This window comes from Leucopleurus acutus (genome assembly GCF_964270905.1).
Source record: "Leucopleurus acutus genome assembly, chromosome: 4".
In the NCBI taxonomy this organism is placed as follows: domain Eukaryota; kingdom Metazoa; phylum Chordata; class Mammalia; order Artiodactyla; family Delphinidae; genus Leucopleurus; species Leucopleurus acutus.
In genome coordinates this window covers 3333433-3352922 of record NC_139146.1, presented here as the reverse complement: position 1 = coordinate 3352922, position 19490 = coordinate 3333433, and the positions used below count along the sequence as shown (strand labels likewise).

General features: G+C 60.6%; 1 protein-coding gene across 1 annotated transcript in view; it reads right to left on the bottom strand.

Annotated features, from left to right (window-relative positions):
- The window catches only part of ABLIM2 (actin binding LIM protein family member 2), a gene marked incomplete at its 5' end in the record, with an annotated part of 142895 nt that extends 131288 nt beyond the window's left edge, over positions 1 to 11607 (bottom strand). Inside the window, 2 exons of the mRNA XM_082837689.1 lie at positions 10290 to 10402; positions 11551 to 11607. Of these exons, the coding sequence (XP_082693815.1) occupies positions 10290 to 10402; positions 11551 to 11607 (170 nt within the window). The remainder of the gene's footprint in view (positions 1 to 10289; positions 10403 to 11550) is intronic.
- Positions 11608 to 19490: the final 7883 nt, after the last annotated feature.

Here is a 19490-nt window from a genome sequence, read left to right as displayed (position 1 = left end):
GCCTGGTCTGCCTGTGGCCTGACCACAGGACCACCTGCCACAGAGCTGCCGCTGGGACCGTGAAAACCCAAACTGTGTATTTGCATATCCATTATTATTCCCAACAGCCTGAGGTGGGAGCAGCCCAAGTGTCCACAGCCCGATGGACGGACAAACAAAATCTGGGCTGTTCATACAACGCAATACTATTCAGCTTAAAGGGGAAGGGAGTTCTGACGCGGGCTACAGCGCAGACGACCCTTGAGGATGTTATGCTCATTGAAACAGACCAGTCACAGAAGGACAAATATTATATGTTTCCACTTATACGAGGTCCCTAGAGCCGTCAAACTCCTAGAGACAGAAAGCAGAAGTGTGGTTGCCAGGGGCTGGGGAGGGGGAGGGGGATTGGTGTTTAATGGGGACAGAGTTTCAGTTTTGCAAGATGAAAAGAGTTCAGGAGACGATGGTGCTGATGGTGGTACGGAATGAGTGCATTTAACGCTGCAGAGCTGTGCGCTTGGCGATGCTTAGTTACGACGGCAAATTCTAGGTTGTATTTATTGTACCACAATTTAGTCGGCCCCGTGGCCAGGTCAGCGAAACTCCAAGGCAGCAAGGTGTTGGCGGTCAGGGGGCGGGGGAGCTCTGGCTGAGCCTAGGGAGGGGTGGGCTTCACCCACTGACCCCGTCGGGTCTGCCTTATGGGTCAGGGGACCATCACCCACCAGCATCTCTGCATCACCAGGCAACGGGGTAGGTTAAGGGGAGTTACAACCATACCCCTCTGAGTCACGTCCACAGGCTAAGGGAAGTAGAGAAGGAAGGTGCAGGACATTTTCTCATCAACGGGGCTAAATTCATCCCTCGCTGCCTGGGGCAGCGTCTCGCAATGTGGCCTTGGGTCCAGCTGCAACGTTCCCCAGCATGGCCTCGGGGAGCCAAGGCTGCCCTGCTGGACAGAGACGCTTCCCGGGTCCTGGGAGCTGTGGCCCTGGGACCCTCACCCCGACACAGCTCAGGCATTTAGGCCCCCATGGGTCCGGGGCCCCTGCTCTGCACAGGCGCTCACGGGCTCAGAGGATTCTGAGCCGGGGGACACAGTGCCCCCTCTGGAGTCCCTATAGAGGGAGGCAGATGGAAAGGGCCCAGACTCACCTGGACAAGTGGACAAGCAGTGGGGATGACAGCAGGAACGGGACAGGGTCAGGGAGCCAGCAGGACATCCACCCACAGGCCAGATGCTGGAGGACTGCGGGGAGGGGCAGGGAAGGAAGGCGCCCCAGAAGGGGACCAGCCTGGGCAAAGATGGGGGGATGGAGAGGGGGTAGCCCACTTGGGGAACCTCCAAGAGCCCAGCCTGGCCGCCGGGCACGGCGACCACGTGGAATTGCGGGGATGCTCTTCAGCCACTCCGAGTCCGGCCGGGGCAAGGTGGGCTCAGAGGCCCACCAGACGAGGCCCCGCCCTCAAAGCACCCCGCACCGATGGTAAAGTCCACCAGGAAGGCGGCATCATGGCATCTCAAGAAGTGAAGCAGATACCTCTTGACCCAGCAATCCCACCCTGGGACGCGCCCCAAGGAAATGACTCAGATACATATTGCTCACCTGTGTCCACAGCGGCAGCATTCCCGACAGCCAAGAGGAGGAAGCAACCCACGTGTCCACGGAAGGAGGGATGGATCGACAAAACGTGGTCCATCCCCACAATGGAATATTATTCGGCCTTGAAAACGATGGCAGTTCTGACAGCTGCTGCAACATGGACGAACCTTGAGGACACTAGGCTCAGCGAAATGAGCTGGTCACAAAAGCACAAGTACTGAATGATTGACTGCACTTCTGTGAGGACCCTAGAGTTGCCACGTCCACAGAGGCAGGAAGCAGAACGCTGGGCACCAGGGGGCGGGGGGCGGGAAGGCGGATGAAGAGTTACTTAATGGGGACAGAGCTAGCTGGTTGGGGAAGATGGAAACATTTCTCGAGAAGGATGGTGGTGAAGGTTTCACAACAATGTGAATGTACTTAGTCCCACGAACTGCACACTTAAAAACAGTTACAGTGGCACAGCTAATATTACGTATATCTGACCACAATAGAAAAAGTTTGTTTAATGCAAAGAACACTCCGCACTTAGTGATGGAAAGAGAATGTGGCCAAACCACAGAAAACCCACTCAGCGGAATCACACCCAGCTGCTCATAAGCGTGCTGTACGACCGTATGTCCTGCGTGAGGGAAGCTTGCCGGGTGGGTCCCAAGGTGGGGTCCACGCAGACGGGACAGCCGGCCACGGGCCTCTCCAGAGGCACACGCTGTTTCCTCTTCAATCGTCCGCTCTTGCAAAAACAACCACCTGTCTTGTTTATTGTACAATTAATGATAAAGCAGACTCTGAAAAACTCAAGTGAGAGTAACACCCCTAGAAGGGGTCAGGGCCCCCCTTTAAGGTCCCTGGTGGCAGAGGGTGGCACCCAGATATGTGTGGAAAGAAGACAAGAGCCAGCTGTTTCAAAAGAGAGATGCCCCGGGCTTCCCTGGTGGCGCAGTGGTTGAGAGTCCGCCTGCCAATGCAGGGGACACGGGTTCGTGCCCTGGTCCGGGAAGATCCCACATACCGCGGAGCGGCTGGGCCCGTGAGCCATGGCTGCTGAGCCTGCACGTCCAGAGCCTGTGCTCCGCAATGGGAGAAGCCACAACAGTGAGAGGCCCGCGTACCGCAAAAAAAAAAAAAAAAAAAAAAAAAGAGAGAGACGCCCACGGTCCAGCTTGCCAGTCTGGAGAGTCAGAGCAGTGCAGTGGCAGCTGAGAGCTCTGGAGGACCAGCAGACTCTGAATCGATGCCGCGGAGGCCTGGGTGTGCGAGCAGGGTCTTTTTAGCCTCTCTTCTCATTAAAACCAATGGCAATGCCTGCTTCCCTGCGGACACGCCTTCTGCAAGGTCATGACACCTGCCCTCCAGCTCTCGCTGTCTGCACACCCCGTTCTCCTGTGATCCATCGCCGGGTGGTGGGGAGAGCCTGGGCCCGACGGACAGCCCTGGGCTCGAATCACAGCTGTGCCCTGTTCCGGCTGTGTGACCTCAGCCGCCCCTTCCCCCCAACCCCTAGAGCCCTAAGCATTTCTGAGGATTCTGGGGAAACTCTAATGAGGTCACAAACATTGGAGCGCTCAGAGAAGTAATGGCCCAAGCACATGTGAGCTGTAATCTTATGGATTATAAGACCTAGAAAGGAACTTCCCTGGTGGCGCAGTGGTTAAGAATCTGCCTGTCAGTGCAGGGGTCACGGGTTTGAGCCCTGGTCTGGGAAGACCCCACATGCCGCGGAGCAACTAAGCCCGTGCGCCACAACTACTGAGCCTGCGCTCTAGAGCCTGCGAGCCACAACTACTGAGCCTGTGAGCCACAACTACTGAAGCCCGTGCACCTAGAGCCCGTGCTCCGCAACAAGAGAAGCCACTGCAATGAGAAGCCCACGCGCCGCAACAAAGGGTAGCTCCCGCTCGCCGCAACTAGAGAAAGCCCGTGTGCAGCAACGAAGACCCAACGCAGACAAAAACAAAAAAAAGACCTAGAAAGACCCACAAGTCTGGGCCCCAGACGAGGCTGGTAGTTAATTACCGCCCCTCCCCCTTATGGGCAGGACCACGGCCACACGTGGCCTCCTTCAGAGCCTGCTGTGCAGTTCATCTTCCCGCAGCTCGCGGGCACCCAGGGAAATGGCCTTTGCCAAATATTGACAGGATTCGGGTCTATTTGCTCCAGCAGAGGCGAGGAATCGATATCTGAATATTTCTGCTTCCACAGATGAGGGGAGGGTGCACGAGACCGCGTTTAGTGTTCTGAGCAGACCTGTACACGGGTGTGATCACAGCTGATCCGCAAGTGAAGGCGATTCAGAGCCCTAAGTAAAGGCGCTGGCTTGCCGGGCAGGGTCCAGGGATCCATCGTGAAATTTCTTCCGTCCGCGTGCTTGGGGCCAAGCCCCTCAAACTTCCCAAGGGACAGCCTCCGTGTCAAGTGGGTCCGTCACACTGTCTGGGCACGAGCTTCTGTTCCCCGGCTTCGAGCAGGAGGCGCTAAAACACCCCGAGTCCTGGTGCAGGGGAGGCGCTGCTGGACAAGGCTGCCCCGATGCTGCCCAGGTGGCCGGTGACTGTGCCCCCTGACCTCGAGCCACAGATCCCAGCCACTAGCGCCGTTCCTCTCCAAACTGCTGCGGCCCCGTGCGTCAGGAGGTGCCGTGGGAAATAAAAGGTTCTATTCCTGGTGTAACCCCTTTCCCAGAACTGGGACAGTGGATCCTGAGCCTCCTCTCTGCGTCTCTGGGTCTCACCAGTCTACACGGCACTGAAGCCCACCGCCGTGACCCACCACTCCCAGGCCCACCTCCCTGGCCAGACTGTCCTTCCAGGGGGCGCTGCCTGGCATCACCCAGCGGGGACCGGGCAGGGACCCCAGCCTCCAGGGTAGGCACGCAGCCGTGCGCGCGGCTCCCACCTCAGATGCGGTGGGCACACGTGCCCATCACCCGGGGTCACGGGGCGCCCTCCTCACCCCAGACCTGAAGAGCTACCGGGTTCAGGAAGATGCGCTAAAGCCTCAGAGGAGGCCACTTGTGCCCCAGGCCGTCTGCTACTGTTGAATGAAATGATGCCCAGGGTTGTGTGTGGGCTGCAAGGGCTCGTGGGGTCAGCTGTCAAGCACTGGGTTACGGGCATCCCTGCTGCTTGGCAGGGAGGGGGCCCAGGCTACCTAAACAGGTGCCGCGCCTCCACCTGGACCCCCAGTGCTGTCCCTGCACGGCTGGAGAAAGGTGCCGCTTCCCTCTGCCCTCCCCCTGCCCCCGGAGAACAGGGCCACCATTCCTGATGAAGCTGCCAGGCCCCTAGCCCTCTGAGAGGAAGTGGGCTGGGCATGGCCCTGGATGAGTCCCAGGTCTGGGGGAGGACAAGCGGCCGAGGAAGACAGCTGAGTGGGGCACCCGTGTCCCCTCTGCTGGTCCCATCCCCCCTGCCATCCATAGTGACAAACAGGGGAGGCCTCCCTGCCCCCTGGCCACACCTGCGCTAGGGCCTTTACTCCCTCCCTTCACAGCTAGACGTGTTGAGAGGGCTTGACACCCCCATCCCCGCCCTGGCTCTGCCCGGAATCATGGCGGGCGGGCAGGGGGGACGCAGTGCAGCTCTAGCAGACGCCCAGGAGGCTGAATTCAGCAGAGACGTGGTCCCACGCTCCCTCCCTCTCTCTCCTCTCCGGATGCGGTGACTCCTCAGCCACGTCATCACTGAGCGCTTCCTGCAAGCGAGGTGCCGTGCAAGGTACGTTGAGAGGTGACATAGTGCCTGAGAGGCAGATGGGCTGTGGGCCCCTGCCATGGGCCTGGCACTTACCCAGGGCCTAGCCTGGGGCAGAGGCGTGAGTGAAGCTCCTCAAACACTCGCTCTACTCTCACCTCCGCATGTCCTGCCGGAGGCCCTTCTACTGATTTGTCTGGCTAACTCCTACTTAGTGGGATGTCACCTCCTTCAGGAAGCCTGCCAGGATTTCTCTCTCACAGCAGGTTCCTTACCGGCCTCCTCTCTGTCCCCACAGCCTCTCCAGAGAAGTGCTTTCTCATGGTGTGTTTTCCTCACGTGCTATCTGCCTTTCTCATTAGGCTGGGAGCTCCTGGAGGGAAGAACTCCATCAAGGCCACCTCCAGTGCCTGGCCAAGGGATCCATACACTCAAGTGAAACCACTGGCTCTGCCCAACCCCCAGCCCGGATATGCTGGGTTGACTCGTTGCCTGTCCATGAGACCCAGGGAGGGGGGGAGGGTCTCCTGTGAAAGGGGTGTCCTTCCCGGTGTCAGTCACCCTGGGGAGGGGCAGGCCCTCACAGAGGAAACAGGAACTTTGTTGGGGAGGATTCGGGGAGCCACCCCCTCCCTACAGACTGCTTTCACGGGGTTCCCACGAGGTGCCACGGCTAGGAAGCATTCTGAGGCCCAGCTCTCCCACCGTGAGCCCCAAATCCAGAGCAGAGCCCTGCTGAGGTCTCCTGCGGGGCTGCAGGGGTGCCCTGGGAGTGAGGGGAAGGGGGGCGGCAAAGCTCAGAGCAGGGCACCCATGGGGAAGCGGGCCCTGTGCCCGGGGGACGGGGGCAGGAATGTCCTGAAGGCCCGATTTCCAGCAAGATGTCCTGCCCAAGGGGCCAATCTTGGAGGCTGTGGGTCACACTTTAAGTGAAAAGAGGGAAAGTTTCTCTGTAAGTCCATTTCAGAGGCTGCCCCCCCCACGGCCCCCTCCCAGGTGACGACATCTCTGTGCCAGCACGCCCCAACCCAGCCGGCAGAGCAGGAACCCACCCTCTCTGCCACGCGAGGCGTGGAGGCACCTAAGCCCGGCTCACGCTGAGCCGCGAGCAAACTGACCTACATGTAACGCGGATGACGAGGGAGGGAAGACACCGCCCAGCAGAAGCCCAGGGTCTGGAGGGGCTGCGTGGGTTCACAGGCCGGCTCTCCCACCGCCAGCTGGGCACTCGGGGCAGGTTTCACGAGGTCACCTGGCCTCCGGGTCCCCACCTGTAAAATGGGCAGTCACGGAAACCACCCCCGCGGCGTCGGGAGGACTCGATGAGTGATACTGTCCGGGGCCGTTACTATTATTGTTACTGCCATTCTCTTCCGCCTGCGAGGCCGGAGCCCTTGGAAAAGCGTAACGATGCTTCTGGTCTCTCAGAAGACCCGGTGGGCAGATGCACGCACGCAGAGGAGGCTGCACTGGCGGCGCTCCCAGAGCGGGTCACCTCCCCCCTTGCCAGCCGTTGACCTTGGGTTGACCTTGGGGGGGGTCTTGCCGCCTGTCTTTGTCTGCCCGCCCTCATCTGTAAACCGGGAGCAAGAATCCTCGCCCCACAGGGCTTTGCGGCACTCAGGACGGAGCCTGGACGACGCCTCCCCCAGGCCTGGTGTTACTAGATGCTCCGTCAACGGCAGACATGGAACTTCATCAGACAAATCAATTACTCCCCTGAGCTCTGCTCCGACGCCGGCTGGGCGTTGGGGCGCCCGAGGTTGCCAGCACACACCCAGGATATATTTAGCTCTCCGCTGGAGCCCTGCCGGGGCTGGGCATTCCCACAGAGGACGCCGAATTTCAGACCAGCTCCCAGCTCCTCAAAGGCCACCGAGAAATTTGCCCCAGAGCACAACTCCCCTTGTTTATAACAGTAGACTAAATTATCCCAAGAGCACACCACACACACACACACACACACACACACACTAAATTCCTGTATCATGTCAGTGCCACTCAAAGCCCTAGTTCCGCAGTGAAAGTCCACCTCCCAAAATAGAGAACGCCGTCCTGTCCCTGGAGCAGGACCTGGCTGCTGCCAGCAGGTCAGACAGCTGCTCTCCAGTCAAGCCTCTTGAGACCCATCCTGTCCCCCTCACATCCTTAAAATGAAGAAGCAAAAGGAAATAAAACAGCCAAGCATCAGGAAAAAAGGCAGCGCTGCCCGTAGCTCTTGCATTGCAATGTATTTTCTTCTGGTGCATTTTGCCTGCGTATTTTGCAGATGATGCTGCGTGTAATCTATATTCCTCATTTATCACCAGCATAGACACATGCATTGTACTCCTCCTTCACAATCATTTTAATGGCTACGTCATACTCCAGCTTTTATCACCAGTTCCAAGTTTGGTCTAGGGTATTGGATCCCCAATACCCTAGCAGGGCACCTGCGGGGTCAAAGCCATGTTCATAATAACACTGAGATGGGGAATTCCCTGGAGGCCCAGGGGTTAGGACTCCGCACTTTCACTGCCAGGGCCCAGGTTCAATCCCTGGTCGGGGAGCTAAGATTCCGCAAGCCTCGAGGTGCAGAGGCAAAAATAAAAAAGATTGAGATGTTATTGTCTTCCATCGCTCCCACTCCCTCCTGAGTGTACCGTGGAGTTTTCCGGAAGCCCCGTGACATGTGACATCACAACTGATAGAAAACAGGCCGGACAGGAGCTCCAGCAGACGTTTCTTAAGCCAAACGTTAATGAGATTTGCAAAACCGTAAAGCAATGCCACTCTGATCCCTGAAAATACTCCTACATTAACATCCAAAGGGCTATTATTCTTATTCAATGAATTAAAAATTCTCCATTTTAAGGTCTAATACAGCAAATATCAATAAATACCATGCATTCAACCAAAAACTCTTTGGGGTCCCCAATAAATTTGAGTGAAGGGGTCCTACACCCTCAAAGTTGGAGAACAGCTGCTACGGATGGACGGACGATGATGAACTGGCCCAGCATCTGTGGCTGGACATTCACCCTGCAGAGTACGTGACCCCTTCAGCGAACGACTTTTTATGCACAAATCATATCAGCCGCCTTCTTCTACCAAAGGGCACGAACATATTTAAGCCTCAATGCATCTCGCCTAACCGCCCCTCAGAGACTGTGCACACTGACGGTCAGCCGTCCCCAACGGCATCCAGCTCAGGGGATCGGGGGATGTCTACAATTAGCTGACTTAACAGTAACAATTTTTTTGGCGATTCGTGGGCCTCTCACTGTTGTGGCCTCTCCCATTGCGGAGCACAGGCTCCGGACGCGCAGGCTCAGCGGCCGTGGCTCACGGGCCCAGCCGCTCCGCGGCATGTGGGATCCTCCCAGACCGGGGCACGAAACCGTGTCCCCTGCATCGGCAGGCGGACTCTCAACCACTGCGCCACCAGGGAAGCCCCAACAGTAACAATTTTTAACTAACGACGGGTCTTTCCTCTAACCTTCAGCTATTCTAGAGACCCACACAGGAAGGAGAAAGGGTTTCAGTCCCAGAGACAGAACGTTTGAGAAGCTGCCTGGGGATGCTGAATAATGCCCGCCCCCGGATATACCCACGTCCTAAGCCCTAGGACCTGTGGACGTGACCTTACCTGGTTAAAAATCATGCGGTTGGTCTTTGCAAATGTGATACAGTTAAGGACCTTGAGATGGGAGATTATCCTGAATTATCTGGGTGGGCCCTAAATGCAGTCACAAGCATCCTTAGAGAGGCAGAGGGAGGTCTGACCACACACACGGATGGGAGGGGAGAGACCTGAAGATGCTTGCATTGAGGTCGGGGCGACACGGCCGCAAGTCAAGGAGCGCTGGCAGCTGGGAGAGACGGGGGGCGGATTCTTCCCAGAAGCTCTGGAGGAAGCGCAGCCCTGCCGACACCTTGACTTCAGCCCAGTGACATGGATTTTGGACCTCGGGCCTCCAGAACTGTGAGAGGATAAGCTTCCGTTGTTTTAAGCCCCGAGGTGTACGGTGCTCCATTCCAGCAGCCCCCCTCCTACTGGACGCCCCAGTGACGGAGGCTGACCCCTCCTTCGCCAGCCCCATTCCCTCACCAACAGCATGGGCTGTCAGAAAACCTCGCCGTGCGCTGCAGAGCGCCTCCCAAAGGGGCTCACGTCGGGGCTCGGTGTGTGTGCTGCCGCCAGCTATTTTAATTCCTTGTAGCTCCTTCAAAGGCTGCTGGCCGGCTGCTCCGTTGTGCCCCAGTGAGCTGCTCTCAGAGAAGGAATTTGGGGTGTCAGGTCAGGATATGGGTGCCAGTGGAGGAAAGGAAGGGTCAGCCGCGGCAGGGGCAGAATAAAGCTCTCATGTGGCAGCCCCGGGCCCCGCAGGGCTGCAGAGGGGCCCAGCCTGGCCAGAGGGGAGAGGATGAGTCGGCGGGAGGAGAGGGCTGGAAGGGAAGAGCAGTGAAAGCAACACTGAGGTCTGGCGGGGTCGGGAGGGCGGGGAGACCTGCCCAAGGATTCCAGAGGCGGCCCTGGCAGGGCCACCCTTCATCCTCAGCACACAGACCTGCTCTGCACCCCACGACCGTCCCACGCCCGTCCCACGCCCGTCCCAGGCAGCCAGGGAGGCACCTGGCTGGACGCTGGGCTTCTGCACACATATCACGTTTCCTGATTTCCGCGGCACGTCGGAGGCGTGCTCAAGGGAACCGATGCTTGAACCCTGCACTCCACAATTACTCTCCAAGCGCCTGGCAGACGAGGCCGGTCTCAGAGCCGAAGGACAGCAAGAGCATCAGGAAGGCCAGCGAGAAGTGTGTCACAGAGGCCCCCGGGGGCCTCGAGTCAACGCGGCGCGATCACAGCAGCAGCAGGGATGCTCGGGGCCGCAGGCGTTGGCCGTGCCGAGGCCCCGGGCCCGCCGTCGGGCGCACACCCGCTCACCCATCCGGACGGCCCCTCCCGTGCGGCTGGCTCACTCCAGCCACACTGGACGGTCTGCTGGCCCTTCGCCACCTCCCTGCCTACCTGGGTCGCACTCCCGCGCGAGCGCACGGGTCTCGCACAGCCTCACACTGCCTGGGTCCCCGCACGCCGGGGGTATCAGACTGCGCCCCGTCCGGGGGGGGAGACTGGGCCACCTGAGCTGGCAGAGAGTGTGGCCGCAGAACCGGCAGGTGCGGACGATTCAGAGCTCCACGGGCCAGGTGTTCACTCGGGGAACGGGAGCGGGAAGCCGACCGGAGGCCGGGAGGGTTGTTTCAGCAAGAGGCCATGCGGGTTTTGGACCAGGCAACTGGCCAGGCTACAATCCCGGCTGCCAGGTTACCGGACATACCCCTGCTGTCCAGCCTCGGTTTCCTTCCCAGTAAACTGCAAACAACCAGGAGTGACATTCAGAATAGTTACGAGGTTCCCCACACCCCACTCAGCAGGGTGCAGCCACGCGCGTGCGCCCGGCACGCCCTGAGCCCGGCGGGGATCCCACGCCCCGGGTGTAAGGCCGCAGCCTGGAGCGGCCAGTTCTCCATGCTACTGTCTCCTCCTTGGCCCCCCCAGGTGCTCATTAAAGCCTTTGGAGCCAAAGGCAGCCTGAGTGGGAAGAGGCCCGGCTGCGTGTGACACCACAGCCCATCACGCAGCTCCGGAACAACGTGCAGTTGGCAAAATGGGGCCGCCCGCCTTCCTCGGCTCGGGGCGCCTTCCCGCGTCTGCAAAGCCAGCAGGGCCGCGTCTTCTCTCCTCTCTGACCTCTGCTTCCGCCACCACAGCCCCTCTTCTCTGACCCTCCTGCCCCCTCCTCCTCGATGGCATGGACCCCACCGCATCACCTGAGCCCCACTGCGAGCTCTCTAACTTAGTCACATCCTCGAGGTCCCTTCTGCCATGTAGGGGACACACCCACCGGGTCCAGGCATGAGGACAGGGACATCCTGGGGGGCCGTTGTTCAGTCTGAGATGAGGCAACTCAGAGAGGGGCAGTGTCTAGCCCCAGGTCACACAGCAGGCAGGACCAGGCACAAGTCCTCGGCAGGAGCACCTGGCTCCGCCTGCTGCCCACGGTCCTGATGAGGGAGGACCCTAAAGGAGTGGAGGCAAGGGTCCTGGGCGTCGTGGGTTCCGGGGGAGGTGTGGGAGACAGAGGAGGAATTTCAGGACAGTGCTCTGCGCACAGCAGGCACCCGACAAACCAAGTGAGCGAGCTTTTCCAGAACAGCTGTGAGCCCTCAAGAGGCGGCTGGTGGCTGGGAACAGAGGTGGCTCCGACCAGACGGAGGCTGGACCGTACCGGGGCCCGTGGGGGCCGCTGTGGGCGCTGTGGCTGCACAGTGCTGCCCGCCTCCATCCCGCCTCTAGGCTCCCCCGGGTGGCGGTGGACAGTTGTATAGTGCGGTGGTGGGGTGGGGGGGACGCGCAATTCCAGGACCAGCCCTCTGCCCAGGAGGACAAAGGCCCCAGTGTCCCCTGGTTCTGAGGAGCGTTCTGCACGGTCCCCTAGCAGGACTGAGCCCTCCTGACCCACAGTGACCACCCACCCATCCAGATAGCCCCCTGGCTCTGCCTCCCTCCCCGTCTCCCCCTCCCACTTGTGCTTCCTGGGACCACCTCCCAGGCAAACCACCTGCACTCCCATCCCCGTCTCTCGGAACGTGAATGGAGACAGCTGCGGGGCTGCCGAACCGCTAGGGGGTCCGCGGGGTGGTCATGGAGACAGCTGCGGGGCTGCCGAACTGATACGGGGTCCGCGGGGTGGTCATGGAGACAGCTGCGGGGCTGCCGAACTGCTAGGGGGTCCGCGGGGTGGTCATGGAGACAGCTGCGGGGCTGCCGAACTGATACAGGGTCCGCGGGGTGGTCATGGAGACAGCTGCGGGGCTGCCAAACCGATATGGGGTCCGCGGGGTGGTCATGGAGACAGCTGCAGGGCTGCCGAACTGATACGGGGTCCGTGGGGTGGTCCCCGCAATCCTTCCTTCTTGGAACGTCATGCCCAACTGCAGCGCCAACTGGGCCCTTGGAGATGTCATTTTCCAGCAAGATCCTGGGGCCACGGACATCCGAGCAGAAGCAGAAGGTCAGAGCAGAAGGTCGGAGAGAGGCCTGACTGTGGGCCCTCGACCCGGGATGAGGGCAAACAGACGAGAAGGCTGAGCGCGAAGCGGGACCTGAGCTCCGGGTGTTCGTGCAGCACCTGTCACAAGGCAGCCTGTGAGGACTCGGGGCGGGGTGGGATCCACACAGCTCAGCCCGGCCCAGCCCCGAGGACAGACGCCCAGCGGGGACAGCCCCGCGCGCGTGCCCTGCAGTGACACCGGGCGGTGGCTTCTTGGCGTGCTGGCTGGAATCGGGTTGCCGGCTCGCCTCTCCGGCCCCTTGTTCTGGACATGAGGAAACTCAAGCCCCAGGACAGCCAGCGAGCCCGCTACGTGCAGGGGGCCCGGCGGAGTCGCCGTGCGGGTGGTGGGGCTCCGAGGCAACCCAAACACCGCTAAGAACCTGGGAGCGGGCAGCTCTCCGGGGACTGGGCTTCTCCCGGCCCTTGGGGACGGGTCAGGGGGTGTGAACAGGACCAGCGGGCTAGGCGGGGGAGGGAGGAGAACCAGCAATGGAGGAAGAGCTGTGAGCCAGCTGACGATGTCAGCTGATGCCACGGTGGACCCTGCAGGCTTTGCCCCGAGCCCTGGACAGTGTGTCCAGCTATGATAAAAACCACCCCAGGCCCTTGACACCACAGCCCATGAACAGTCCTGTAAAGCGGGTGCTATTATCTCCACCTGACAGGTGGGGAAACCAAGGCAAAGAGCAGTGAGTTACGCAACCTGGTGGCTGGGAACAGAGGTGGCCCCGACCGGACTGAGGCTGGACCACATCGGAGCCCAGGTGTTCTGACCCCAAAGCCACCTGGGCATCGAGACCACCTGCCTGGCTGCTTAGGAAACTTCAGCCAAGGCAACACGGTGCGTGAACCCCCCAGTCCGTCATTTTGCACCAGGACCCGTTTAACGTGGGCCTGGCTCCCCCCCAGCCCAGCAGCCGCCCTGAGGGCAGGAGGCACCCGCAGGCTCGCTGTTGGCTGAGTCCAAGGCAAAGCGAGCATCACAGAACTCGAAGCACACCTTCCACCCACCCCAGGCCTTCCTGCGGACACGCACTCAGATGTTCTCCTGGCTTGGGTATCCGTCAGACGTCCACAGATGCCGCTTCCCTGACAGGCTGCGGAGAAACCCCTGTACACTGGGACCCTCGCGTAAAGGGCAAAGTGCTTCCTGCTGCGATGTTGTCAGATGGGGCCTACGTGGCACAGAAGGTGCTCGGAGACCTCCGGTCTCACATGGCGTGTTTCCCTGAAACGGTGGCCGAGCCTCAAAGCCAGACGTTCTCTCTGGGGCAGTGGGGGAACAGGGTTGTCAGAAGGAAGCCAGTCCCACCCCTGAGGATGGCAGCAGTCCCTGTTTTTACAGACAGGTACCCGGAGGCCCAGAGAGGGAAGCCGGCTCACCCGAGGTCACACAGAGGTCCGGCAGGTGGGGCTGAGGGTCCAGGGAACTCAGGCACTGACGGGGCTGGTTGACGCTGGAGGGCTGAGCTGGGGCTGGAGGGTCCTGGGATGGCCATCAATGCTGCCTTCCAGCTCCGGAAGGCCACAAGGACCCAGCAGAGGGAAGAACTGGGGCCAGGGGTCAAGGTTACAGGAGGGCATGGGGACTTGACCTGGTGAAACTCTCTCACGGTCCGAGCTGTCCATCCCCGGGTGGATCCCCGGGGCCACGCCATGACCCCAGACAGGAGCCCCCGCTGGAGGCCAAGAGCACACGCTTGGGGGCAGACAGAGCAGGGCTGGGGCTGGCTCTGCCTTCCTGGCTATGCGGGCAGGCGCCACGCCTGGAAATGGGAACACGCTTCTCGGCTCAGGGGAGGAGATGGGTTGTAACCACCACTCACACTGGAAAGCGTCATCGTGATGCCCTCAGTGGGTCAAACCTTACCCATCCTCGGCCACACGTTACAAAGTTACCATTGTAACAGCTAATACATGCAGGGGCAGAAAAGGGTTCAAATGCAGCTCTGGCATTTGCAAATGTCATGAAGTGAAGCCAGGAACCTGACGGGCCCGCCCAGGCCTCTGTAGGTGGGGACACTCCAGCGGCCCTGAGAAAGGTCCCAGGAGCATCTGGTCCCGGCATGGGCCCCAAGGGAGCACCCCACAAGCCGAGGCTGCGTGACACTGAAGTAGGGTGCTGCCCGACACCTTAGAGACCTTGGCAATGGAAACATCCCTGAGTAAACAAAGACGCAGCACTCAGGTTGCTGTGCCTCGCGTCCTAGCGGCCCGAGGCCCGCTGCTCGGGCAGCCGGCGGGCTGGGCACACATCTGACCGGTCCCCACAGCAGCTCGCGAGACCACGCGATCACCTTCAAGAAATACACGCTGCCGTCTGAACACCACCCAAGTTTTCCTGCTGCAACTATTTTAACTGATTTCCAAGCTCCTCCGCGTGCCACGCACTCAGCACCCTCGGTCGCCACGGAGACCCCAGAAGAGGCGGCAACAGAAGCTCAGAGAGGTTTGACGATCCTGTGCTGGCAGGTGGCAGAGCTGGGATCTGAGGCCAAGGAAGCGCCCGTGTCTGTGCGGAGCCGGGGCTCTGGGGTCAGGCATCCGGCGAGCAGCTCAGCGTCCCGGCAGCCGGCCTGGCCTTGAGGCCCGGCGGCAGGAGAGGCCCGTCCAGAGGCCAGACACCTCCCCGCCCGCTCCCTTCACCACCAGACTTGCTGCTTCCCTCTCACCAGCTCACAGCTCTCCCACAATGCAGACGATGCTCTGGACGGTCCGGGTGTCTGACAGGCGAATTCTCCAGAGGGAGGGTCCCACTCCCTTTTCTGGGACAGTAAGACTGGACGGTCCAAGAGTTCACCAAAGTCAGGGCTTGGGTCTAGAGAATATGCCATCTACCCCCAAACTACCTCATGGACGGAAACCATAAAGAATCGAAGGGCCTCGGGTGGCGGGTTAGGAAGTGACCCTGGACATGCGGGACCAACAGTTCGGAGACCAGAATGCCCAGGCTGAGTTAAAGAGCGTCCCGTTGGTTCCTGGGCAACGGCCACCCTTTGCAGATGCCATTTCGGATGAATTTCTGGGTCAGGATGATTTGTCTTTGGCCACACCTAATTCAGATGGAGTCACACACGGAAAACGGGCACCAGTGTCGTTACCTTTGCTAAGAGCCACGTGCTGCCATCTGGGAGACCTCCACCCGAGCTAAGGACAGTGGCCCCCGCGGATGGAACCGTCCGACCTCTCACCAAGTCACAGGCTCCGGAAGCAGCACGCGGCCGCCTTAGACCTGGAAGCAACGCCCTCTCGTCTCAGTTGATTTCTCATTGCAGAAGACAGGCGCACACAGTGAAGAAAACTGGGGAAAGTGACGGGCAGTATAGAGACGCAGAGGGGGGAGCAGTGGCTCGTCTGCCACCTCCACCAGGAGGACGCCGTGCACGGCTTGACCTACTTCCCTTAGTCTGCTCTCCTCCACTGTCTTGTAAGGTTGCAGTCATATAAGATATACAATCTTGGCCTCAGCTGCTGTCTAAATTAAGCTCTTCTTAAGCACGTTCTCCTAGCATGAAAAACCCCTGTCATACAGTTAACTAGAATGTTCCCGCCACCCCCAGAGGACAGGTTTCGGAGGATATAGATGCCATTGTTCTCATCCACGGCTGAGCCCTGGGCCCGGAGCAGTGCTGGGCACATAGCAGGCGTTTAGTAAACCTCCGTCGACTGGATGAACAATCGCATGGCTAGTATCCCATCGCTCCCCCCCACATGTAGCTGGTTTCTAACTTTCTGCTGCTGTCAGGAACGCCGTGGTGAATGTCTGTGGTGACAGCAGAGCCCACACTTGGATTAGAAATGTGGCTCTCTGCTCCAAATGCCGGGGCTGAGCCAACCAGAGCAGGGGACCGGGTCTCAGGCTGTCTGCCACACACCCTCCTGGCCCCCGGAGGGCTGCCTTTCCTTCCCCAGCCCTCGGTTTCCCCTCTGTGTGGGTAGGTGGCTTTGGACTGGAGCATCTCCCAGGCCCCTTCCAGCTCCGTGACCCTAACACAGCAGCCACAGGTACAGAAGAGGGCTGAGCCGGCCACCCAGCTCTCCACCTGGCCCTGCACTCCTGTTTGGGGCCTGCATCCCCCGCCACCACCAAATCCATAATCCAAGATGACTGGTGTCCTTATAAAAAAGAAATAAGGACACAGATACACACAGAGGGAAGATCATGTGAGGACACAGGGAGGAGGCGGCCGTCTACATGGCCAGGAGAGAGGCCTCAGAAGAAACCAATCCTGCCCACACCTTGATGTCAGACTTCCAGCCTCCAGAAGTGTGAGAAGATAAATTTCTGCTGTTTAAGCTGCACGGTCTGTGGTTACTTTGTTATGGCGGTCCTGGAAGACTAACACAGTCCCCCACGAACCTCTGACCCCCTGGGGAAATCCTACCTACCAGGCCTGCAGCTGCCCCGGGGAGGACATGCAGGCTCCAGGAGAGCACGGACCCGACGGGGGCAGAGCTGGCGCCGGAGCCCCTCCCAGCTCAGGTTCTTTCCTCTGCCCCGCCTTGCCCCGCCGTGACCACCTGGGCTGCGATGTTAGGAAGCCACCACAAGACTCACCATCACCTCCTGGGTCCCGCCAAGTGTGGGCCAGCATTGTACACAGAGCCAAAGGCGTTCCCTGCACACAGTGGGGAAACCGAGGCGGGGGTAACAGTGAATCAAGCACAGCTAGTGAACTTATCCGATGCAGAACGCCAGCTCCTTCTGCCTCACCATGCTGCCGCTTGAACAATTTCCCTGACCGCTCGAAATGACTGTGCAACAACACATGGAGGCAACTGCATGTGCCCTTGATGCCAACACCAGAGCCATCTCAAAGGCGCCCTGCGTTATCGGACTAAAGGAGGATACGCCTGCGGCCCCGATGGCATAAAGGGAAGGGGAGCCTCCCACCCGGGGTGCTTGTACAGGTCGCCTCAGAGTCTGACCGTCGGCTCGCCTGGGCAGCCGGAGACTGGACCACGTGATCCCAGCCACATCTACTGGCGCCAAGCTCTGGCGGTGATGCCAGCCTTCGCTGGGGAGGGCCGTCAGGGGACCTGACCTTGTTGATGATGGAAGCCCCTGACCTGCCAGATGTGCACAGTGGCCAGACGTTAGAGCCCAGGAGCCCTGCACAAGGGACCACCATCTGCTCTCCCCCACCACGGCTGTGGGTGAAAACTACTGCCTTGCAAATCATCAGCTGGGCTGTGAGCGACAGGTCGAGGGGAGAGCATGCCCACTGCCAGTTCCGAAGGGCTCGGTTAACTCAGCAAGGCTGAGGCCTGCTGACCCTTACAAGCTACCGAGGGAGGACCTACTGCATGGGGGGTTTCCCACCCCTACCTTATCCCCTCCAGGGAAGCAGCAATACTGCTTTCACACATCAGGAAGCCAAGCTCCAGAAGGGGCCACGATCTGTCCGAGACTAGCAGGTGGGCGCTGTGATTCAAACCCCAGTCTCCTTGTTCTTTCCGCCCATGATCCCCCAGGGCCCTGGTGCCCACGTACGCCTTCTCCCAGGACAACCACACATGAGGAGGGGGAAAGGCCAGTGCTCCTTCCGGGGCTCCCCCTGATTACAGGAGAGACCGGAGGTATCAATTATGGTCATGGAAAGCCTAAAATTCCCCTGAGTGCACCCTGCCATTACCCCCAGCTGCCATTAGATAAATGCGTCTGGAGGTTCTGTGACGTCTTGGGGTACCCCGCTCCCCAGCCACCTCCAGAGAACAGGTGGGCCATTTCAGAAATCCTCTTCTAGAGAATTCTGCCTCCTAGGGCCTGCCACTTCCTCCCCGCCGCTTTCCCAATTCCCACCGCCCATGTGGTCCCTCCCTCCTCACCTAGGAGGGGGAGGGAACTGTTTCCCCCTGGGAGGGGTCGGTCCCTGGAAGCACACCCCCCAAGCAGAGAGCACACGGTAAGTGCTCACTAAAGGCACACTCCCTCCCCAGTCCTCCCCAGCCCCCCCGGAAAAACAGCTGTCCCCACTGTTTTCTGCACCATGGCCAGAGGCCATACTGCAGTCTGCGGCCAGACAGGCTCAGGGGAGAGCACAGGAGTCCGAAACCTGGCCCAGCTGCGTGAGCTGAGCAAGTGACTCAAGTCTGGTGAGCCTTGGTCGCACCCTGAAAAATGGGGTGACGGCCCCTCCCTGCCAGGGAATGTAGGGAGAAGCCCTCAGCCCAGCGGCGAGCCCCAGAAGGCTCTTGAAAAGGGGCTCTGGTCGCTCCAGGCTCTCTCCAGGAGCCAAGGCCCCCGGCTCTAGGCCTCAGTTTCCCCAAGCGCACTAGGCGCGGCTGGCTTGTGGCGACGTGGGATTTTTCAGCGCCACACAGAGGCTGTCAGACCCAGCGAGTGCGTCGCCAGCGCCAGCTGTGGGGATACGCAGGGGTGAGGGGCCGCAGAGAGGACGTGCGCACGTCCGGGCGGGTCGCACACACCTGCGGGCTCCGCGACCCCAAGTTTGACCCGGGCCAGCCCAGGGCGTCGGGCGTCGGCCTGACGGCCCCCCACCCAGGCGCTGCTGGAGCCGCACAAGGGCGGCGGCCCCTGACGCAAAGGCCCCATGTCACCACACCTCTCCGTGGCAGGGTCTACATTGGTCCCGTGCCCCCTCGCTGGACCCTGGCCGCCTCCTGCAGCCTGTGGCGACCCCGGACGCCAGGGAGAAGCAAAGGAGTGGCGCCTTCCAGACAGCCCGGCGCAGTCACCCCGGCGCCGCGCGGGGAAAGGGTCCCCAGTGCGCGCTGCCAAGCTCACCGCCTGGGGCGCAGGGACAGGGGGCTGCGCGCTGGACCCTCGGGACTGCAAGACCCTGAAGCAGAAGTTGGCTGGAGCAGACCCCCAGTCTGCAGGTGCAGCCACCCCAGCCCTCGCGGCGCCGCGACCCAGCTCGGGGACGCGCGGGTCCCTCGGTCCCCACACTCACCTGCGCTCATCTCAGCGGCAGCTCGGAGTCGGGTCGTCTGGGCTCTGCGCAGCCGATGCTTCTGCCCGCAGGTGCCGCGCCTACCGGCGCGAAGGTCCGCCCGCCCGCCTGCCCGCCTGTCTGCGTCCGCCTGCCCGCAGCGCCGCCGCAGCCCCGCGGCGCGTCCGCCCCTCGCCGCCCCGCCCCGCCCCGCAG